The sequence below is a fragment of the Cuculus canorus genome, chromosome 2 (assembly GCF_017976375.1).
Source record: "Cuculus canorus isolate bCucCan1 chromosome 2, bCucCan1.pri, whole genome shotgun sequence".
Classification (NCBI taxonomy): Eukaryota; Metazoa; Chordata; class Aves; order Cuculiformes; family Cuculidae; genus Cuculus; species Cuculus canorus.
Window position 1 is genome coordinate 138,028,787 of NC_071402.1, and position 24,562 is coordinate 138,053,348.

The 24,562-nt window shown below is 35.2% G+C and overlaps 1 protein-coding gene across 9 annotated transcripts in view; it reads left to right on the forward strand.

Annotated features, from left to right (window-relative positions):
* ABCB1 (ATP binding cassette subfamily B member 1) overlaps positions 1-24,562 on the forward strand; it is a 59,955-nt gene that overhangs the window by 18,222 nt on the left and 17,171 nt on the right. For all 9 annotated transcript variants that reach the window (XM_054058046.1, XM_054058049.1, XM_054058048.1 and 6 more), the window contains 16 exons: positions 1,011-1,158; positions 2,492-2,555; positions 8,509-8,700; positions 9,438-9,609; positions 10,575-10,699; positions 11,465-11,636; positions 12,956-13,069; positions 14,109-14,219; positions 16,840-16,965; positions 17,153-17,356; positions 17,754-17,924; positions 20,305-20,466; positions 22,032-22,214; positions 23,024-23,170; positions 23,502-23,606; positions 24,098-24,175. In XM_054058046.1, coding sequence (XP_053914021.1) covers positions 1,011-1,158; positions 2,492-2,555; positions 8,509-8,700; positions 9,438-9,609; positions 10,575-10,699; positions 11,465-11,636; positions 12,956-13,069; positions 14,109-14,219; positions 16,840-16,965; positions 17,153-17,356; positions 17,754-17,924; positions 20,305-20,466; positions 22,032-22,214; positions 23,024-23,170; positions 23,502-23,606; positions 24,098-24,175 — 2,274 coding nt within the window. The remainder of the gene's footprint in view (positions 1-1,010; positions 1,159-2,491; positions 2,556-8,508; positions 8,701-9,437; positions 9,610-10,574; positions 10,700-11,464; positions 11,637-12,955; positions 13,070-14,108; positions 14,220-16,839; positions 16,966-17,152; positions 17,357-17,753; positions 17,925-20,304; positions 20,467-22,031; positions 22,215-23,023; positions 23,171-23,501; positions 23,607-24,097; positions 24,176-24,562) is intronic.

The window sequence follows — 24,562 nt, forward strand, 5'->3', positions numbered from 1 at the left end:
GCTATTTATTTCAATACAGTGGAAAGGGTGTCTGTATACCTTAGGTTATGTGTGGTCTTATCCTCTAAATTATCTGATTGAGTACTAATCATACTAATTAGACCCATTAATCATTATTCAGTCACCTGGGTTAGCAGTAAATGGAAATTCTATGGCACTGATGAAACTTAAAATTAAAATTCATGCACTAAAAAGTACTTAAATTACAGAAATTTTAAATTTACTGTATATTTTAAATAAGCTAATCTGTTAATATTTAATCAAAGTAAATCCTAGGTCTTATTTTAGTAATATTGACTTTTTTTTTCATTTTGTAGATGTAGTATGCCTAAAGGGCAGCAACACTATGACAAATAACAGAAATGAAACTGTAGCCCATGATGCTGGCCAATGCACAATTTTTCTGCTTTTCTATGCCAGCTTGCGCTTGTACAATTACATCCTACCACTATAATTTACAACAGTAGACTTAGTATTTTATGATACAAAAGAAAGCCAATGATTTGTGACAGTTGAGTTCAAACTTTATCAAGTTCAATGGCAAGAGGTAGTTAAGATTTCAGTAAGTTTTGATAATGTCGCCGGTACATTTGGAACAGTTTTTTCTGACAGCATAACAATGAATTTACAGTACAAGTAGTTATTGCCTTAATTATCAAAATGCCATTAAATTTTCGTATAATTTGAACTTCAAATAGCAAACTTAAAAAGGACAAATTTCTTATACTTTGTTTTCATGTCCTTTCTTACCTAGGTGCAGATATTCATACGTTAAAATAGTACACTTCTCTGGTTTTGAGAGTTTATATTGTAAAAGTGCTTATATTAGAATGATTTCTTCCTGTACATTTAAATTGTTTTGTAAACTGATTTTCTTATCAGACAAAGTTGTACTTCTGTGACAATAGGTGTTCAATTGATAGCTTTTCCTTTATTTTCTTGCCTTTGTAGATGTAACGTGTTAGCATTCTAATACAACAATTACAAAGAATTTCTCCTCTCACTCACAGTTTCGATACTCCAGTTGGTCAGATAGATTACTAATGATACTAGGCACTCTCCTGGCAATAGTCCATGGAAGCAGTCTACCTATTACAATGATAATTTTCGGTGATATGACTGATAGCTTTGTTTCTTCTGGAACTACAAATGATACAGGTAAGCATATACCTGATATGAAGAGAATAATGGCTCATATTTTGAAAACAGAGAGGGATATTCGTGCATCTTGATATGAGATATTGATGTAAAAAAAAATCAACTTTCTACTTTATTGTGGTGCCAGCTAGTAACTCTTATGTTTGCTGCAATAGAGGTATCCTATGGAATTCTTTTGTTCTTAATTCTTAGTTTCTGTAGAAAGTGGTAGATTCTATTTTTATCTTTTTCAAATTATCTACCACAATGTGCATTCAACATATCATGTTTAGCTGTGGGCATGATAAATAGGAAAAGGCTGGTATCCCGTCTCTTCAGTATAAGTTCCTGTTGATCCCCTTGCATCAATCTGACAACTATATTTCACAATGTGAAACAAATCAATAAGTAGGTTAAACAGAAAATTTTGCTAACAAAAATAAGATTACTTATTTTCTCTTGGAATAATTTTAGAACAGCCTCATTTGCTAAATCAGAAGTACAAAATTAAATGCAGAGGAGGTCACATTTGTACTGCCGGATATAAGAGGGAGAACTAATACTGTCACTTGGGTAACAACTCACAGTTGGACCAGATTACCTTGTTCTTCAAATTAATGCATTAGATGTTACACTTGTGAACAGGTTTGTTGCCTGAAATATCTGATAAAACTTTATTAAGCATTTTAACAAATGTCTGAGGTAACACAGAAAACATAATGGATATGACTATCTTCTGTCCTGTGACATTTTTTCATTTATAACACTGCTATAAGAAACACAGGCATATTGCATTAATGAGAATAAGTAATTTAATATTTACTCCTTCCCAAGTGCAATAAATTGATCAAATTTTTATGATGCAAATGCAAAACGCCACAGCTGTAGTTTTCTCAAAACATTTGTCACTAAGTTCTTGTATAGAGGAGTAATATTCTAGGGCCAACACCAACATTATGGGCAATGTTTTCATAATGGTTTAAGCTATCTACAGTTACTGGTTTGATGTCAGTTGCTAGGCCTGTATTTTAAATGGGTTTTGGCATTTTACAAATGCCCTATGTTTTCAGAAAGAAAAAACCCAAACTCAGCATTAAAAGAATACTGAGAAAGACCTTTTAATTTCAAGTTACACTGATGTAGTTTTGTAGTCAGTGGAGTTATGACTTGTATTAGTATATTTATTGATTTTGAATACGTAGAAACCTGAAATTGTTACACTCCTCCTTTCATTAAAATCAACTTGATTCAAAAGGAAATGTATCAACTCAAATTTTTCTCAAGAGCATGCAGGAAACAAATTTTATTAGAACTTCCTTTATTAAATATATTTACTATTTTCTTCTTTTCTAAGGAGACATGCCTGCAGCAAATATGTCTGAATATTTTTTTGGCAAGCTGGAAGAAGATATGACAAGGTAATTAGAATTTGATATTTCCTCTTCTTTTTTAATGTTGGCACATATTTCTAGTCAAGCCATTCTTCTCCCACGGATGTTTTTCATACTTTAAACAACATAAAAGCAGTGCTGAACAGAATAATGTATGTAACTAAAGATTTTCACATGAGGTTACTGGGGAGAGGCTTGAACATCCCTAGCCATCTCAAAAATTTCCCTGTAATCTCTTGCTTTCATCCATCCCAATTCCTTTTCAGAGATGTTCTATGTTCTAATGCCATCTGCATTTCCTTCCTTCTTCCTTCTCTTCCTCTGAATTTATAAATGGTAGTTCTTATGCTAAAAATTTCTGTTGATTATCATCCATCCATTCCTTGAGCTATGATGATTCACTGATAAAAAGCAGAATTAAAATTGCTGGCTAATACCTACTTTGCTGACAAAGCATCAAGTTCAACTACATTATCTGAACTACAGAAAATTCAGAGTTAGATTATATGCAGTCTTAAGTCTAGCATTCTAGAGGTGGCAATAGCGGAAGACAATAGTCAGTAGGTACTTCTGCTACAGAGCTTCATAAAGAAAATGGAAAATAAGCAGAAACATCAGCTTCCAATAGATGTGATCTGTTAAGAATCTTTATTAACCACTGTCCATGGACTTGGTTTATGCAGGATGTCTAAAGTTCATACGCATTTTCTTGTACTACTTCAGCTTCTTTTCTTCAGGTTGAAGTCTGTTCCTTATTAAGTGTTGAAAAATATCAGTGACATCTCAGGAATGCTGATGTGGTCTCCAAGGAAAAGAAGGAAATAAGGCATTTGTTCTAGTAACTCCTACTGTTTTATATTGAAATGTATTATCATTTCTGCTAACAGTGAACTGTAAACTTACAGATCATTTAGATTAATGTTGCAGTTTATCTCCAGCTGGCAGCTAAGCACCACTCAGCCACTCACGTGCTGTCTCCCAGTAGGATGGAGAAGAAAAAATGGAAAGGTAGACATGAGAAAACTTGCGGATTGAGATAGAGATAGTTTAATAGATAAAGTGAAAGCCACGCATGCAAGCAAAACAAGGAATTAATTCACTGCTTCTCATGGGCAGGCAGGTGTTCATCTGTCTCCAGGAAAGCAGGGCTCTATCACATGTAACTGTAACTTGGGAAGACAAACACCATCACTCCAAACGCCCTCCTCTTCCTTCTTCCCCTGACTTTAATATGCTGAACATGGCATCATATGGTGTGGGATATCCCTTTGGTCAATTGGGGTCAACTGTCCCAGATGTGTCCCTTTCCAGCTTCTTGTGCACTCCCAGACCTCTCACTCATGGGGTGCTATAAGAAGCAGAAAGGGCCTTGACTGTGTAAGTACTGCTCAGCAATAACTAAAATATCCCTATACTATCAACACTGTTTCCAGCCCAAATCCAGAACATAGACCTGTACCAGCTACTATGAAGATAGGTAACTCTATTCCAGCCAAAGCCAAAACAATGAAGTGGTTAAGTTTCTAATTAAAAAGAATCAATTTACACAAAAAAAAAATTTCTTTACTGTAAAATAAATGAGTAAGAGCTAGTTAAGAAAAGGCTTCTACTCAGAAAGGAAGAGCTATCATGTAATGAGAAGGACTTGGCAGGGAATTGGCAGTTGCGTTTTACAAGAGAGTGTGGACACAAGTTTCTTGCTCCCACAACATTTCTGTCACTCATGAATGCAAGTAATACATATGCAGCTTCAGTAGAATATATTTGTGCCCACTGATTTGAAAGCAAATTTGGAGGCAAAATTGAGGAGCAAATTAATTTGTGCATGGTTTAAGTTATACAGCTTTAAAATCCATATATTTTCATTTTTATTTTTCCTACTCAAGCATAGCTAACCTGTATTTTAGAAGCAGGATGTACTAGAGTTACACAAGGTATTAATTGACCCTTACAGCATAAGAGTAGTGTGTAGATCGTTGTGTTTTTTATGCCTTTTAGACCAACAATCAATCAGAACCGGATTTGATTAATGGTTTGGTGTTCTTTTAATCTCTGAACTCGTATAAATTTGTCTCAACTAAAATGAATGGGAATCCTCCAATTGTCCTAAGTGGGCTACTGTCCAGGAGTCACTACTGCTTAAAGAACAAAGAGTGCAGGAAAACATACAAGCTGACGGAAAGAAAGTGTAAACATAAATATAGATCTATGTCAACATCTAAATACTGAGAACTACCTGTTTTCACAACCCTAAGAGTTGATTTATTTGAAAGAGATGGATTAACATTGTGTGTGTCACTATGTCTTTTAAACATTACCTCTGAAAGTAAAAGTATGTATAAAAAGCTGCCCAAGTTTCTCTTTAGAAACAAGTTGTTGAATGAGGACTGTTTACTTACTAGCAGCATGGGAACAGGTTCTCTTTGCTAAAGTTTATAGATAGAGCCTTGAATTAGTCTGGTTTGAAAAAGCTGTTTGTACCCACTCCCTGTTTCCCTAAAAACACCTGCCAGCAGGTTGAATAATAATAAAGACTGTTTATGGGGACAAAGTTCTTACACAAGTGTGTTCAAGTACAGAACTATACACATGGACGTGGTTGTGTTTGTTACTTGAGCAACAGTTTGCCTAAACCCCAAGGATTTCTCAAGAGAAAAAGAACAATTTCTTTACAATGCAGTAAGCATTTACTGTTTGCTACCTTTCAGCAGTGAATTTACAGAATGTATTTCATCAGCATGGAATCTGGCGAAGATATTAAGCCCCTTTGGTAGAATTTGTCATGAAACAAAGTCCAAACATAAACCAATTTTTTAAAGTGAGGTAGCATCATTAAGTAAGTGTCTAAAGTAATTACTGCTGAGTTTTGAAGCAGTGTTCTTGGGTTTCGTTTGAGAGCTTCTGTGCAGAGTTTTAATGGAGCAGAAGATGATCGAGGTCAATATTCAAGTAATCAGCATTCAGTTAGGCATTATGCTGTTTTTATTAAACAGTTTAGATAAAGTTCATTTAAGAGTGAGTATAGTTCCAAAGTCCCTGAATAAGCTGTATGCTATCTTAGCTACAAAAAAAACTGGATTAAAATTTGAAAAGTTTTATCTATAAATCCATGCAAACAGCATAATAAATCACACAATATTATAACTCTAAATGTTTTATTCTATTTATAATATTGCTTAATTAGGCTAAATAACTAATCCTTGCTAAAGAGGAGAGTTGCCTGGTGTGCACTCCTGCTGCTGTCCAGGGAGGATTCCAGTGGGGCTCACTAGTGATCTGTCATTATCAAAGATTTCATTGCTTTGAGGAGGTGTCCCTGCAGCCACACTGCCCAGCAGGGAGAACTCAAAGGATCACTTATACTGTCATATTTATTGGATAAAAGTTGTTGTCTTATAGTCAAATTGCGTACAATAGGAGAGGTGTGCATGAGACCCATATCTTATTGGTGTTCACAGTGCTTCTCATGGTCTTCCTGGAGTTCCTGACCTGGCCACTGCCCAGGCCTTTGCCTCCTTTGGAGCCTGAACCAAATTACTGCTGGTTTGGTTAAAGGGGGGTTGAGTGCAGCCATTACAGACAGGCTGAATATAGTTTTGCATATTTTTGGGGATCATTATTATAGCATTAGTATTATCATTATTCTCAAGTAAAGCATGAAGGAAAGAATTCATTCAGTAACTTCACCTTCTCTATATCCTCCATCACCACAGCACTTCATTCAGCAGGAGGCTCTCATTTTCCCTAGTCTTCCTTTTGTTACTGATGTGCTTGAAGAAGCCCCTCTTGTTGTCCTTGATATCCCTTGCCAGATTTAATTGCAAGTGGGGCTTAGCCTTCCTCCTTGCCTCTCTGCATACTCTGACAGTGTTTCTATACTCCTCCCAAATGGTCAGTCCGTTTTTCCACATTCTGTAAATTTATTTCTTCCCCTTGAGTTTTTTCAGACGCTCCTTGCTCATCCATGCAGGTCTTCTGCCTCCTTCGCTTGATTTCTTACTTGCAGGGATGCACTGATCTTGATCTTGGAGGAAGAACAGCTTGAATATTGACCAGCTCTCTTGAGCCCCACGACATTCTAGAGCTCTAACCAATGGGATTCCTCTAAGTACATCTTTGAAGAGGCTAAAGTTAGCCTTCCTGAATTCCAAGGTTGTAATCCCACTTATTGCCCTGCTTTTTCCACACAGTATCCTGAACCCCACCACCTCATGGTCAATGCAGCCAAGGCTGCCCTCAGCTCTCACATCCCGAACCAGACCTTCTTCTTTGTTTGTTAATACAAGGTCCAGCAACACACCTCTTCTAATTGGCTCCTCCACCAGCTGTTTCAGAAAGGTATCACCGATGCTCTGCACAAATCTCTTGGACTGTGTGTGCCTAGGTGTGTTGTCTTTCCAGCAAACACTCAGGTCACTGAGGTTCCGTATGAGAACCAAGGCCTGTGACCATGAGGCTGCCTCCAGCTGTCTGTAGAGGGTCTTATCAACTTCCTCTTCCTGATCAAGTGGCTGTAGTAAACACAACAGTGCCGTGCATATTAGCCTGCCCCTCAATTCTTCCCATAACCTCTCAACTCATTCTTCATTCATCCCAGACAGAACTCAATATGTTTCAGTTGCTCCCTCACATAAAGAGCAACTGCACCACCTTGCCTTGCAGGCCTGTGTTTTCTAAATGCACGTAGCCATCCATGACAGCATTCCAGTCATGCGAGCTATCACACCATGTTCCTGTAATTGCAATGAGATCATAGCCCTGCGACTCCACACAGATTTCTAGTTCTTCCTGATTATTTCGTGGGCTGCGTGCATTGGTGTAAATGTGTGTCAGGGATGTTAATTGCGCATGCAGGCTTCCCTGGAAGCATGCGAGAGGATCAACCACAGCTGTACCTACCCTTGAGACGGTTGACCATCAGGTTGTTGTCATGAGAGGAAGATAAGAAGCATTTGCTGCTGCTCTGATGGGCCTGGTTTATTCCCCAGTTAGATGTAATGGCATAAGCATTGCCATTTTGGACCCCACACCCCAAGTCCTTCAGTCTAAAGCCCACCTCACCAAGTTGGCCAGCCTACTGCCAAAGTTTCCCTTGCCTCTTCAAGACAGGCAGATTCTACCCCTTCCTAACAGCTTATAGGTATCAAAGAATGTCCCATTGTCACAGAGCACAAAACCCTCATGATGGCATCAGCCACATAGCCAAAAGTTGTATTACTTTCCTTTTGCATTTCCTTTTCCTAAGCATTGTATGCTTTTCTTTTTTGATTCTTCTCTCCAGGTTGGGAGGAGGTGATAGAGTGGTTGCCTATTGTTTAGCTGCTGGCTAAGGGCTAAACTGGAATAATAGTTTAAAGCTATGTCTCAAACTCAGTTCCAGTTTGAGAAATATAGAGGTTTGCATACTTGATACCCTTCTTGTGACGTCGAGCTGAACTAATTTAAAAGTAAAATATCAGTTATGAATAAAATTGAGAGCAAAAGATTTTTTTCATCTAATGGCATTTGCTTGCAATGGATTTATATATAGGAATGCTGTATTCTCGCATTGGTATGCATGCATAAATATATATACGGGCATGTTGTATGATATAAGTGTGTGTGTGAATATAGGTATAGATGATTAGGTCTGTTTATACATGTTTAAACAAAAATGTTACGATGTTTTGAAAATTATACATGTAAGAGAAAAGGATATTGTATCTAAACCAGTTCTGAAATAATCCTATGAGAAAATATTTACTATATGGACAAAAAGAAAATATTCTTGCCTAGTAATTGCTTTGTATAGTTTATTTAGTTTATTTTTAAATGCTACTCACAGAAAACTTGGCAAATTTTGCAGAGAAGTATAAACTCCAGTATAAATATGTAAATTCTAACTCAAGTCAGAAACAGAGAAAATGAGCATCAAGCTAAATATAGACTAGTTAATTAAAACTAATTTCAGAGAGCCCTGCCCTTTTTTTTTTTCTTTCAGATATGCATACTACTATTCTGGAATAGCAGCTGGTGTTCTTATTGCTGCTTATATCCAGACTTCATTTTGGACCCTAGCAGCAGGCCGGCAAATAAAAAAAGTCAGAGAAAAATTTTTTCATGCAATAATGAGACAGGACATTGGATGGTTTGATGTAAATGATGTGGGAGAACTTAATACGCGTCTTATAGAGTAAGTATACTATACCTTTCCAGATGTTTTTTTATCTTATTAAGAATGTATGAATTACAATTTTTTTAGGTTTTGTTTTTAAATGTAATTATTTCATTGTAAAATAAAATTGCTCCGTGAAGTGAAATGAAATTATTTCATTATGAAATGAAATTTTCAGGTTTTCTTACGAAGAGTCTCAGAGACTGAACAACTTCTGATTCTGGACTGTGACAGGGATATTACAAAAGCATTTTGATAAGTGCCCTTGATCTCAGAGGATGCCTAAAGCCCAGCCTATGAGATTACCCCTGTGAAGGGAAAAAATAGTTCATTTCTATGCACATTGGGGACTGAACAATGTGCTGACTGACCCAGAGGTGTGAACAGCTTTAATGGCATGACAAGCTCTTCCTTTCTCTTTGCCTGGATGAAAGGCTTTATCTTTTCTTTCCAGGTATCCCACAGTTTTCAAACATATCAAATATTTGGAATTAAGAAAGTGAGAGTAGCTTTGTAATGTAGGCCGAATTTCAACATTTTCAGACAAAACCAGGTTTATGCTATTACATTTTCACAAGAAATATGAAATTTTCTTCGATCATGCTATATAGTGCTCTATCTTGAAGCAAACTGTTGTTTGGCAGTAATTGAATAATAAAGATTGTTCTCTACACAGATCCTCATGTAGCAAAACTGAAAAGCTTTCTTGTGCTTTCTACATTTTCCTTCCTGCCTGGATGTAATTTGTTTTTCAGTGATGTCTCCAAGATTAATGAAGGAATAGGTGACAAAATGGGATTGCTTTTTCAATCACTAACAACATTTATAGCAGGATTTGTTGTTGGTCTCATAAGAGGATGGAAACTAACTCTTGTGATATTAGCAGTCAGTCCTCTCCTGGGACTTTCAGCAGCCCTCTGGGCAAAGGTAGGTTAACATACATTCAGTGTCAGGTATTATATTAATGCAAAAAAAATGAAATAAACCTACATTCTCTAGTTCTCACTGTTAGAATGCATTGCTTAGAATAATTATACCTTTAGACAACATCTATGTACATAAGCTCTTAGGTGAATTGTGTCTTAGTACCTTCATGTACGTTAAATATTATAATTCCAGTAGATTGGACAGATTTGTTTGATTTGATGCTGTTTCTACAAATATAACATCTATAACTGTTAAACATCATCCACATGTGTACTTGTTCTGTTGAAAGGAATAATTGCAACTCCTGAAATATAAGTGAATAAATTAGACCTAGCCTTGGTCTCAGACAGAGTTTCTTTTTGGAGTTGTTGAAAGCTTTGGTAAGAAACTATAGAGAGACTTAGATGTGAGAGATACTAATTTACTATGGATTGGAGTGACTTACATTTGTAGTTTGGAAGCTTATTAATTTTTACAATATTTTATTTCTGCTGCATTTCAAAGACTATATAGGTCTTCTCTGTCTTGAGTGAGCATATCATGGAAGAGATAGGAGTAGAGAATCCTATGTTACACATGTCTACTGGACAAGAGTCTTCATGGACAGTGGCAAATTTAATGTAAGCTATAGAGACCTCCGCCTAAGGTAGCCAGAGATGAGAGTGATCTGAGCAGATCTGGCTGATGAGAACCACACCAGCTCAGTATAAGTAGTAGTCTAATCTCCTGAACTGGATGAAAGCAGAGTGGAAAACCCAGCCCTTAACTTTTGAGAATGGATAGTGTTGAATTATTTGCTTGATTTCATAATGTGCTTAAGGATTTTAATATCAAACATTTTGCATTGATGCATTTATGTAATCAAAAGGCTTCATACTGAAAGGAAGTAACTGTTAGAAAAGCCATTATGAAGTGCTTGAGCTCATTCTATTTTTCTTAAGTCAAAATATTTGATCCTGTACTAGGTTCTCTCTGCTTTCACTGACAAAGAGCAAGCTGCATATGCAAAAGCAGGTGCCGTTGCAGAGGAAGTTCTGGCCGGAGTCCGTACAGTGATAGCTTTTGGAGGACAGGAAAAAGAAATCAAAAGGTAAGAACAATGTTTGCTTTCTCAGCTGAATTTAAAGTACTCGCTTCAGATGTTTTGAAATGTTCTTGTATCTTTGCTGTTGAAAGTCTGTCAAAACAAATAAGTTTAAGTAATGTGAAATTGTCCGTTAAGGGCTATTCTGTTTCTCTACACGTTTAAAAATATTAGTTATTTTTCTAGAAAATTATGTACTAAGTTGATATATTGCCAGTACTCTAGAGAGTGTACAAACTCCTTTAAACATCACAGTGAGAGCTTTAGACTAAAAAAAGGCTCTGCCATGAGAAGAGATGTTGGTATCTTTGGTAATCTGATTACTCAGAAGTTGTTCTGAAGGTACTGATAGACAGTATCTCTATTTCCACTATACTGTAAAACAACATTCTTGCGGTATATTTTAACGTTTTATCTTAAGCTAACAACTATAATCTAGAAACCTGTCATGAGTGGTTCATGATCAAAGTTCACTGACCTGTATGTTATTTAAGGATCTTGAAAGTCAGTCCCTGAACTGCAATGCCCTTTTTTTTTTTTTTTTAATATACAGATTGGGTCATGTTTGCCTTTTTAGGAGTTACCTTAAAGTCTCTGAGTCTGACTACCAGGCTTACCTTTGTGCGGTCTTAGAGTTGTATGTCTTATGTACATTTTATGTACCTTCCTGTACTTTGTGAGTGTTCTTTTTCTAATTAAACCATAGAGTTTTTAGTGCTGTGTGCCATGGTACAAATCTGAATCTATTTTGATCTTCTATCTTTCTTCTAGATACCATAAAAATTTAGAAGATGCTAAAAGGATTGGAATAAAAAAGTCTATTACATCTAATATTTCTATGGGTGCTGCTTTTTTGCTGATATACGCATCATATGCATTGGCCTTCTGGTATGGAACTACCTTGGTCATAAATGAGGATTACTCTATTGGCAATGTTCTTACAGTAAGTACTAATGAGTAAATTCCCTTTAATAGTGAGAAATACCAAAGAAAATAGATTAAAGTGATATTGGGAACTTATTTGGGTGTAATAAGAATTATTAATCATCAAAATAGCAACCCTTCTTCTTAACAAAAAGATTCCCGCCAAAATGTCTGCATGTTGCTTCTATCTAGATTTTTGCAGATTTCTAACGAAAGGAAGAAAACCATAATGCATAAGTCATAACTTAAATTGTTTTCTTGATGTGGCAACCATTCTAATTTTGTATGAGATATCAAGCAAATATGGTAAGAAGAATAACTTGTTAAACATGGTGAAACATAGCCATATGCATATATATGTATACATTGATATGTCTTTTAAATTACCTGTTTTAGTTTATTTATGAACCACACAAGTTTGTGAAAAATAAATCTGATATGTTTTATTTGGTCTTTTGGGCCTGTCTATTTTTTTTAAAGACAGGCTGCCACACAGAATTTCAGTGAGGTTCATGCCTTTGCATGTAATTTTTAATTTTCCAAGTACTTGCAATTTCTGTTGTCTGCATTGTAGTTTGTTGGAATGGTGTTCTTATGACTTGAACAGTAGGATGTTGCCTTATTAGGCATCACATCGGTCAATGATCACTCTTAGAGGAAAGATGGGTGCGATGTACCTTTACTCTGATGTACTATGGCAGTTATTATGATCTCTATTTGAGCGGTGTGTTTTTATTACTTTTGTTTTCTACTAGCTGAAAGCAATAAACTATGCTTCTCTGAGAAAAAAAATGTATTTTTTCTTTTTCTGTTTTTTTCTTGTTTGCTTGCACTTTCTTTCATTCTAGCAAAGGGACTCATCACTTTGTGGTGGCGAAGTTGGACTCAAACTATTTCACTGTCACTTTGAAAGCAGAACTCCTAGTGCTTTGCACGTCTTTGTTCTTTGGAATGCATGGAATATACTTTCTGGTCTTTGGAGTTCTTTTGCCAAGGAATGAATTAGTGCAATAAATCCAGAAATGTCAAGTGTAATATACATCTTTTGGCATAAATTTGGCAGGTCTCAGTCACTTTTTCACTTCTTATCAATATGTTTGCAACATTCACTTCCTGCAGGAACTCAGTTCTTGGCTGAATTTTTAAAAGCCTTTTTCTTATCGTTATTCTCTGCTTAAGAGAAACTCTTTCACTTTTTCTTCGATCCTAGATTCTTAAACTTCCATTAACAGGCATGGAGCCTCTTGACCCAAAGATATGTAACACAAATAAATAAATCAATCTAATTCTTTGCTTAAATACACGTTTTGTATATGTCACAATAAACGTCTCTTTTAGGTCTTTTTTTCTGTATTGATTGGAGCTTTCAGTATTGGACAAACTGCTCCAAGCATAGAGGCATTTGCTAGTGCAAGAGGAGCTGCCTATGCAATCTTTAATATCATAGACAATGTGAGTATCTTTGCCCTCACTCTCATTTCGGGACCGAGAGACCTTTTAAAAAGACTTAAAGTACAGGCATTATTTATGGATATGAAATTAGTAATAAGTAACAATGTGTAAAATAAGAAGAAATAAAAACGTAAAACATGGAACATGTAATTATTAGTTAAGTTGTCCTTGTCTTCTAGAGTCATCAGTCCTGGCTTCAAAGCTAAAAGTACTGGATCTTAAAATTCCTTGGTGTTGGAGGTGTCCTCTAGTGTTTTTATAATGAAGGGCACATCTAAGTTACCATATAGATGTGTTATTATAGCCAGTGTTGGTGTATAAACATATCTTGCAAGGTATCAATGGTTCCACCAGCACTGTGAGTTTTGGCAGATCAATAAACACAACCTGGTAACCGGGATATGTATTTCAATTGGCAAGAGTCTAAAATCAGGGAAGTTGTGAATTTATTAGCTAATGAAGCTCTATAAAATGCAATTGCGTTTTTTGGGCTATTGTTAAGACATGTGTCAAGTTCTAGACTCACCCTGCACTGAAAAAAATCCATTAATAATTAATAATAATTACTGATAATAATAATTAATGATAATATGTTATTAAGAATAATAATTAAGATAAATATGTTTCTACTTAATGATCAGTGTATCGGTTTTTTCTCACATAAAATATTTCAGGAGAAACAGAAAGCTATAAATGAACAGCTCATTAAAGATCATGTGTTCAGCTTAATCATCAGGCAGTGAATTGAATCTCGAATTATGGCTAACTGTGGGTATAGCCTTAAAGACAGTGTACTAAATTAACACAAAAGCTTAAGTGGAGAAATGATAAAAGTATTCTTGTGTGAGCAAATCATCAATGTAGTAACGAGGCAGAAAAGCATACAATTTACATGTTTCAGCAATCCCACCTAAATTACATTAAAATTATGTTTACTGTGTCTGCAGAATAGTGGTGTACTCTAGGAGTTCTTTATGAAAAAAAAAATTAGGAGATAAGGTTTTAATTATTTTATTTTATTTTATTTTATTTTGCACAGGAACCTCAAATTGACAGTTTTTCAGAGACGGGTCACAAACCCGACCACATTAAAGGGAACCTGGAATTCCAGAATGTTTACTTCAGTTATCCATCTAGACCAGATATTGAGGTATTGTAAATGAAACCTTATACATATTACAGTTATAGATGCGGATAATTTGTTAGGGAAAAAAAGTCATAAAAAAATTCTTTTGAAAATACAAGTATTCCAAATTTATTCTCTAATTTGTATGAAACTACTTTGCTAACACAGTGATTTTAGCTAGAATTATTTACACCTTCACTAAACATATTATGTTTTCTGAATAATTTTCTGTGTGAAGCAATAGTCAGTGTGGCTATGCAATAAAACTTAAAGATTTATTGGTATCAGAATCTTAATTTATACATCTAATCTAAGCTGATTTGTACAGTAATAATAATGAGTGGGTTTCAAAAGTACCTTCAATGCAGCTCTGTTGAGACTATATCTCAACCAGTTAAAGAAAGCAGGTAAAGCAAGGACTTGTTACCTATGCAACAGCGATCAGAATCTGTATTTTCTCTGCCTAGATAGAGCAAGTTTGCATTTTAAAGCACTGTCGTAAATCTAAAATCTTAGTGCAGTGGAGGTGGAAGACTTTTGAAGGGTTTTTGAAAATATTTTCATGAAGACTGTCTTTGAACAATGTAACTGTTTCCTTCCTACCTTGAGGGAAAATCACTGATATGGATAAAGGGATCTTTCTCAATTTCAGTTGGCAGAAAGGAAATACACAAATCTTTCTTTTTAAGCCATTTTTACTCATAAATATGTTAAACATTTCATCTTTTCATTCTATCAAGAAAGTGAATATGCTTGATTTTTCTTCATATAGAATTGTAACTAAAAGACAACTATTAATCTCAGTGCACTATTTTATAAATTTATAAAGGTATGATACGAACAGAGATTTTTCCCTCATAGTTTCAGAGATAATAAATATAGGAAGTTAGGCCTGCACCAAACGTTTAGCAATTATTTAATAAATTATAATAAACAGAAAAATGAGGAGGTCAGATAACTCAGGGTAGTTCCTTTCTGCCTAAGTTTAATCTACCTGACTTTTCAAGTTAACTCCTCAGAAGGATTAAGTGCAGCAAAGTAATAGGCAGGCAGGATGAAGGCTGCACTTCGCTTCCTCTCTAACTAGACTGATTAATTTATGCTCCTTACTCTGTCTTCTCGGTTTGTTTTGAGTTGTTAGAAACAGCCTAAATGGATTTAATTATGGATTTTGTTTTTATATAGGAAAAATGTTCTTGTCAATAGTCCACTGAAATCAGTGGTAATCCATAGGTTTTAGTCAACTTCTATTTGCTGTCTTATTTAAGTTAGATTTGTTTGAGCGGTTCTGTAGAAGATCTACAAGGTCTATACAAGATCTATAGACTAAATGATCGATAGTGTTACACCCAGAAGGTTAAATAAGGCTGCTTCATAAATTTTCAGTTGTTATTACTTATGTTGGTCTTCTTGTTTTGATCTAAAAAATATTGTAACAATATAAGGCATACTTTTAAAGGGCACAAATGTTGGTACTTAAAGGTGAAGAGATAGCAGTAGGGCTGAAGGCAGAAATTTAGGAAGAAAGAGAGAGTAATGAGGACACAGGGCTGCAAGGTACTGATAAGTACATTGGAAAAGTATCAGAACATATCAGTGTACGGCTGTGTGTCTGGAAAAATGCATTTAGTCATGATGCAGCTGCTGACATTCAGGCATGCATAATGCATTGTAGCCTAATCCTCCAGAAGATTAATTACTGAACAAGTATGCTTTTCTCCATTTCAATATACATTTCCAGTCACGAAGGCTGTGTAAAGTAGTGTGGGCTCTATAGACTCCTGTACACCTTTTTTCTGTGTAAAGAAGAAAAAAACCCCATTTTATTGCTTTTGCCTGTTGCTGTATCTTCTTCCTACTCAAATGAGCTAGTTAAGCAGAAAGATGGGGAAAATGTAGTATACATGGCATGGACATGCTGTGTGTCCTATAGTCCTACTACGCAACTCAACACAGGTTGTATTCTTGAAAATTAAATGAAAAAGAAATTACATGGCACAAACAGCTACATTTTCCTGATGTAACAGTCCCAAGGAAGGCGAAACTTTCTCTCTTCCATGGATGTGAAATGCTATATTTTATGCTGACTAGTACTGAAAGGTTATATGTCGTGCAAAGATATGTCACTGTTGTAAATAAACCCCACCAGCAATTCCAATTAAAGGTGGAAAAATGAAGGATACTTCAAAACTGCTAAAATTACGTTCCCTCCAAAACAATGTAGGGTATATTCTGTCACATTTAAATGTGACTTTTATGGTACAATAATTTTCCTGTAGTTTGCATGATGCATTAAAGAAAAAAAGTGAGGCAACACAATGCAGAAATATTATATCATATTTTTTCAATATGGTATTTTAATTATGGGTAGTAATTGCATTATTGTTATTTTGTCATATGAACTTTTTCATAGTATGAGTAATTGTGAAGTGTGTTGTATAATACATTGATATTGGACCAAATGTGATGTAAATATTAAGGAAATCAAGCTGAAGTAATTAGTTACTCCAAATCTAAGCTTATATATTTAGAAATTTTATTTTGTTCAGATTGTGCTATAAATATGAAGAGTATTTTATTGTTGACTTTAGAATTTCTTAAAACTCTACACTGAAGTTTTTACATACCTTTCTTATATGCACAGATACTGAAGGGCTTGAATCTCACAGTTAATTGTGGCCAGACAGTGGCCCTAGTTGGTGGCAGTGGCTGTGGGAAAAGTACAACTGTTCAGCTTATCCAGAGATTTTACGATCCCAAGGAAGGCACGGTAAGATGCCTCAAGTGACATGACTTCTCTGTGTATCACAGTTGTTGGAAGTCTACTTCTGGCTTCGCTGCTCGTGTTCCAATGACATAGCAAAGTCTCCCCTAAAAAGGCACACGCCAGCATGAGGAGAGAGGTTCCTTGACCAAAACATTTAGTAAACATTTTTTATCTGCTTCCTTTTGTTTAGGTTACCATTGATGGGCAGGATATCAAGACCCTAAATGTAAGATATCTGCGGGAAATTATTGGTGTGGTGAATCAGGAGCCTGTGCTCTTTGCTACTACCATTGCAGAAAACATTCGTTATGGCCGTGAGGACATCACCATGGAAGAGATTGAAAAAGCTACCAAGGAAGCGAATGCTTATGACTTCATCATGAAGCTACCAAATGTAAGCAAACCAGCTATCCTGCAGGAATCATTTCTCCTAAACCTTCTTGTGCCAAATAGTTCCTTAGAAGGGATTACTGTAAATAGGGAAAGTTATCCCTGGAGCTGCGAATAAGCAGAGCTATACAGAGCTTCCTCACAACTTTTGAGAATAATGTTAATTTTAAATATTTAGGCTGTGACTTGGTGATCATTTGAAGAATTCTTAGGATTCCAGGGACTCAAATGATTAGGCGAGTACCCTCATCCATTGAGTATTTATCCTGTAGTGTTTTAGAGGGAAGGAGAAGATGCTGCCAACGTTAGAAACATTGATGTGCCTTTTCTTTACACTGCCTTTCTTTAGTGAAAGGACTGTGTTACCTAGTGTTTTGGAAATGTGTGTGGTTGTCTTGTAGAAATTTGAAACTGTGGTTGGAGAAAGAGGGGCACAGCTGAGTGGAGGTCAGAAGCAACGAATAGCAATTGCCCGAGCTCTGGTTCGCAATCCTAAAATTCTTCTGCTTGATGAGGCAACGTCAGCTTTGGATACTGAGAGTGAAGCAGTTGTGCAGGCAGCACTGGACAAGGTCAGTTGTATTCTAAAATGAAGCAGGTAAGCAGAGGCCTAATATTTACTTTTTTCCCTACATATTTTGAAAGAGTAGCAAGGAATAGAGACTCTTAAAACACAGAAGGTAAATATATATATTTGTATTGTATTCGGGAAATATTCTTTGTACAGAGAATTTTTGAGATCCTGCAGGTATTACAGAGAGGATTCTTGTTTAAACTGAGAAGATGGAGTTATATTTTCTGCATTATTAAGCTTAAATTAATACTTTCTTGGTGTAAATTCCATCCCCTGCAGTTATCTGTCTTGCAGACATGCATATTGTTGTCAGTCACCTACTTACTTAACTTTTATTGGAGCCTGACAGATAAGGTAAGCACTACCAGCATGTCATAAGTGATCAATGACTTGGCAGGAAACACTCCGAAGGAAACATTTGCTTCAGCTGATATGAATACTTATTGGTGCTTGTTTTGTTCTCAGTGTAAAGTTGTCTCACTAAGGAACAGTTGATCCCCAGTGCAACTCAGGAGTCTCGAGGAATATAGAGCTGTATCCCCAAACAGTATTCTGAATTTACACAGTCAGATTCTGCTGGAGCACTCTAATGCTTCCTGCTGATGTTAGATAGATAAAGACAATTTGAGGAGAATTCTTAAAGGAAATACATTTAATAGAGAAGTTATTTGTCTGGATTTTTTGTCACATAATCTTATAAATATGGTTACTCATAAACCTTTGCAGAAGACCTAGGAAATCATATAATCATAGAATGGTTTGTCGGAAAGGACTTTTAAAGATCATGGAGTCAAACCCCTCTGCCATGAACAGGGATGTCCTTCACTAGATCAGATCACTCAAAGCCCTGTCCATCCTGACATCCAGTGGTGGAAAATCCACAGCTTCTCTGGGCAACTGTTCCAGTGTCTCACCACCCTCTTTGTAAAACATTTCTTCCTTATATCTATTCTAAATCTACTGTCTTTCAGTTTAAAGCCATTGTCCCTTGTCCTATCACTACAGGCCCCAGTAAAAGGTCTCTCTTCACCTGTCCTACAGGCCCCCTTTATATAATGAACAGCCACCACAGTGTCTCACTTTGCTACTCCAGGCCAAACAACCCCAGCTCTCTCAGTCTGTCCTTACAGCAGAAGTTTTCCATCCCTCTGAGCATTTTGTGTCCCTCCTCTGAATTCACCACCAAGTCCATGTCTTTCCTTGTACTGGGGACTCCTGAGCTGCATGCAGTACTCCAGGTGGGGAATCATTGGAGCACGGGGGCAGAATCACCTCTCTTGGCCTACTTGCCATGCTTCTTTGACACACCCTGGGATACAGTTGGCTTTCTGGGCTGCAAGTGCACGTTGTTGGCTCACGTCTAGCTTTTAATCTAGCAGTATTCTCAAGTCCTCCTCCACAGGGCTGCTCTTAATCCCTTCATCCTCCAGTCTATATTGTTGCTGAGGATTGCCCTGACCCAGGTGCAGGCCCTTGGACTTGTTGAATTTCATGAGGTTCACATGTGCCTACTCCTCAAGCCAGTCAAAGTCCCTCTGGATGCCATCCCTTCCTTCAAGGAAATCAACTGCATCACGCGTCTTGCCGCCATCTGCAAACTTACTGAGTGTGTACTCAATCCAATTTAATTATTGGAATGATGAAGATATTAAATGGTGTAGGTTCCAGTATGGACCTTTGGGGGACATCTCTGAAGATAAACACTATCCAGGTTCCAACAAAATTCCACTGCTTGGGTTCATTACTTTATTTAAACTAAACATTGCTTGATCATTTTCATACAGCCTGGTAATTAAAGGAGCAGGCTGTGGCATTTAATATATTATGTGTGACAGACTTATAAGTATCTAAAGATAGGCAGTCAGTTGAAATGTATTTCATATGAAATTGTAGAGAATTTTATTTTCATTGAAGCTATTTGAGTCACTAATGACTCACCGAATGTTTTTTAAATGTTGTTGTGAAATATTTCCCAGTGCTTCGGAGTATAAATTACCCTTAACAAGTTTTAAGGCTTAAATGGACAACTATGGACTTAAATATAATCTATTTTAATACTTCTAAAATTTTAAGATTTGTAGCATTGTAGCATTCTAAAATTTCAAATATTGAGCTTTATTTAGATACTGATGATAAAAATCTGATGTTTTTATGTGCTGCAGTGAAAGATTGTCTCTAATATTAATTTTCAAGCTAATAAGATTAATATTCTCTGTTAAGGTACTCATTGAAATCTCTTTTTAAAACATTTTTTTGAAAGCTATATTGTTCTGTGGATTATTTCAGTGTTTACTTTAGGTCTTGTTTAAGTCTAATATGAAGATGAACAATCTTTGAATATACTTAAAAATACTCACATTAAATATTGTTTTTTGTAGGCCAGGGAAGGACGCACCACGATTGTAGTAGCTCATCGACTATCAACAGTCCGAAATGCAGATCTTATAACTGTTTTCAAAGATGGAGTTATCACTGAACAAGGGAATCATTTTAAATTGCTTGAGAGAAAGGGAATCTACTACAAACTTGTCAACATGCAGGTACTTTTTTCTTCCTAGCTATTGCCTCATTCTCTCTTTTGTATTCCATGCTCATAGTTATTGTATGCTATCATCAGAAATATGGGAAAATCTGCAGCACATTTTGTTAACAGAAAAAAAAAATGTACTTTGAAAGCAGAGAGGTTGTTTGTGAAAACAGGACATTAGTTTTGATACCAGAACCAACTAAGCTGAGGATAGTACACTTTTAATCCTCTAGGAATTAAAACTTGAAAGGTTATTTATATTTTCCTTTTATGCAGTTAATGTAGAGCAGCTGGCTATAGAAGTTTGATATTTCATTTCTTGTTCCTAGACTCTAGTAAAAGGTAAAATATAGTAGCTGGTAGTAGAGGAATAAAGCATGCACATTTTAAGCTGTTTAATTATAATCCTTCATACTGAACTTATTTCTAAAGAAAAAACTATGGAGGAATAGGAGAAAAAGAAAAATAATGCAGCTATGCTGACTGCAAAAATATGTACACTTTTAAAGTAAGTAGAGAGAAACATAGAGACTGGATAATAATATAAATGTAAAAATGTATTAGCTATTAAGTAAAGAAAAAAATACTTTGGTATATCCCAATGTCCCATGTGATAGGCTGTAGCTGAGCTTCGCTATAGCCTTCTGTGTCACTGGTGTTTTACTGCATAACTACCACATCCATTAAAGAAACTGAAACTGCTATGTCAGTGTGCAAGACTGGAAAGAGTAAACTAGGTCAATTAAAACATTTCTCCATAAAATAATGGTGAGAATGCATTTGGTCACCTTAGAGTCAAAGTACCTTTGTATTCAAGCAAATGGGATAATGGGAAAAATTAAGAAACACGAAGTGGAAAGTAAATAAAAAAATAATGGAAAAGAACAAAAAATGGAAAGAGAATCAAAAAAGTTCCTTTTATTAGTAGTTCAAGAAGCAGTAAGAAACAAAAAGTTACTGGGAAAAAAAGAAGTACTATTTTAAGGCAACTTTGAGTTAGGTTACTATTAAATACCTCGGTGGAGGGTAGACATTTATTTATTCTGTCAAAGAGACTGGCAAAACTACCACCAAAAGTAGAGCTTTTTTTCCAGATTGTTCAAAATTTTCAGTCAAAATCTCCTTTTGATGTGTTCCATCCTGAACTTCCTTATTGTATTTAAAGTTAAAAATTTTTAAATGTTCTGCACTGAGGGGTATTTTTTTTCTAATTTCATGATTAAACAGTGTATCCACTGAGAACTCATTCAAAAAGATTCCAAAGTGAGTGGTTTACACTCAATTTAAAACTCTGTTAGAAGTTAATTCATAAAAAAAGAGCAGCTACTTCCTTTCCCCTGCCCTCCACTCAGTAGAAGTATTTTCTTCATAAGTGGAATACTCACATATTAACCAAGTTCTGAAGACAGAGCTCTGCTCAAATGCAAGAGAGATTTTTATGTCTGCTTTATGTATTGTTTCCCCCATATCTCTTTCCACTGAAACAAAGTGACTTTTACTTGGATTACCTCATACTTTTGAAAGTTTGAAGTAACACACGCGTAATTAATCTTAGCATCACGTTCTTCCTTCTTTTAGGCAATAGAAGCTGAAGCTCCATCGTCAGAAGAAGATGAAAATGCACTTAGTGTCAAAAAAAGTGAATCTGAACCAGAATTTGAAGAATCCTTAACAAGAGGACTGAGAAGACGATCAACTCGAAGAAGTATGAGAAAGCCAGCAGCACAAATTGATGATTCTGATGAGAAAACCAGTCCATCTGTAAGTGTCTTTGCAAAGCAGTTAGTAAACCTTGTTACTTTACAACAAAATAAGTTAAAATTACATTAATTCTTGTACTCTAGAAAGGTGCAAGAGGAAGGAGACATTTGATAGTGGTGAAAAAAAATGAGAATTTTCTAAATCTCAATAGCCTTTGATAGCTAATATTCATAACTTTTTTTGTTATTCTCACCATAAATTATCATAGCAATAAAACAGGATTTTAAAAATCTATAACAAGGATCAGTTTATTCTTGAAAATCAATTTGCTAGAAAACAAATATACTTACATATATTTCCATACCATACTAACATAGTCAATACTGGATAAATATTAACTTTTTTATCAGAAACAGAACTTTTGGCCCCACATGCAATTCTTACAACAAACCTTACAAAAAACCCATACAAGAAATATAATTTTGTTCATATTTGCATCAAATACATTGCTGTTAGAAATTGCTTAATGAACAATTACTTGCATTAATCTAGTCATGGATTACACTCAATATGCCCAGAGGGAATACTTCAGTCATCACCGATCAATACTATGACTGCTGATGAATACAAATTGTTTAGATAAACTAAAATATGATAAGAACTGTAATTATATTCTCACAGCTCTTCCTTCCTTGTATTAAAATAACAAAAGGAAATGTACATTAAGTTAATTATTGATGATATTAAAAATATATATTTGACTTCCCCTGAGTAGATTCTGGGAGTAGGAAGCCAACTATTAAACTCTCTTTCTCCATATGTCTCCAAATACATACATGTTTGTCCTAACAGAATTCCCATTTTTTAAGGATGAAGAACTACCTCCAGCTCCCTTTCTGAAAATTATGAAGTTGAACAAACCCGAATGGCTATACTTTGTATTTGGAATTTTAAGTGCAGTTATCAATGGAGCTTTACAACCATCATTTGCCATCATATTTTCAGAAATTATAGGGGTAAGTTAGAATAAATTATGCAAAAAAAAAAAAATAAAGCCCACAAAATTTATTTCTAATAAAAACAAGTCTTAAACAATCACTGCATAATAAAGCTGAGGGGTGCATGAAGAACTACTACAAAAATCTGAAGAATTATATGAGATTTACAAAATCCAAAAGTTTTGCTACAGCCTGAAATTTGCTTATTGTACCTATAATCGTATGTGACATATGCTCGAATTTTATGCCAATGCAAATGACTACTAAACATAGTTATTGAGAAATATGGGACTATTCTAGATTATTAGTTGATTTAAACAAACACCCTATTGTTTTAAATATCTTATAGATCTTTTCAGAAACCGACAAAGGCATTTTAAGAGAAAAGAGCAACTTTTATTCACTGATGTTTTTAGTACTTGGGATCATATACTTTCTAACTTTCTTTATGCAGGTATGTTTTATTATTTTAGCTTTATTATAATTGCTCATCATATATTAGAAACCAGATCTGAAATATACTAAAAATTTGTATCTTCTTAATACATGTCTCCAAGCTTAACCAGAAATCACATTTATGCTTCTAGATGTGCCTTGTGCTGAACTGAATCTTTTTTGACCTAGAGCTTCTCAAGTGTTATAGATCTCCTAACCTATTCTGGCCTCTTAACTTCAAAAGTTCCTCACTTCTTCAGCAGTCAAACACTATATTGTTATGCTTTACATTTTTTTTTTGAGAAATATTATTTGAATGTCTGTACTGTGAACTTATTAGAATTTATGAATATTAAACCAGTTTTTACATTTGCTTTGAACAATCAGGACTGCAATATTTTGTATGTTGACTACTTTGTATATAGTAGAGACTATATATCTAAAATATTTCTTGAATAAACACAAAAAAAATGTAATAATGTGCTAGCAATTGTACTTTTTCTTAAATAGGGTTTCACGTTTGGCAAAGCTGGTGAAATTCTTACAATGAGGCTTCGATTCATGGCATTTAAAGCAATGCTTAGACAGGTAAAGAGAGTAAATATTTTGATTTCCAGGGTTTTAAAAATAATTAATTGTAAACACATAATAAAATAACTGCATTCTACATTATTCTATGGTATCATGACTTGTCTATAGGAAAGATTCTTTAAATCAGTCTAGAAACCAATTTGGTTATTTACATGTGGTTAAGCAATGTATCCTTAGGGGGAGAGTCTTAAATAAATACAAGTAAAAGAGCTTATTCTGTACTCCTTACAAGCACTTAGATTTACAGCCAAGTTACTATAGCCTGACAAGTTGGTATTCACGAGCAGTATCCCATTATATGTTCATTTTCCTATTTTGCTTCCTTGGTGCGCTTTCTCCCTTAAAGAAATGTAATGCAATACAGCTTACATTGTAACTCTTACT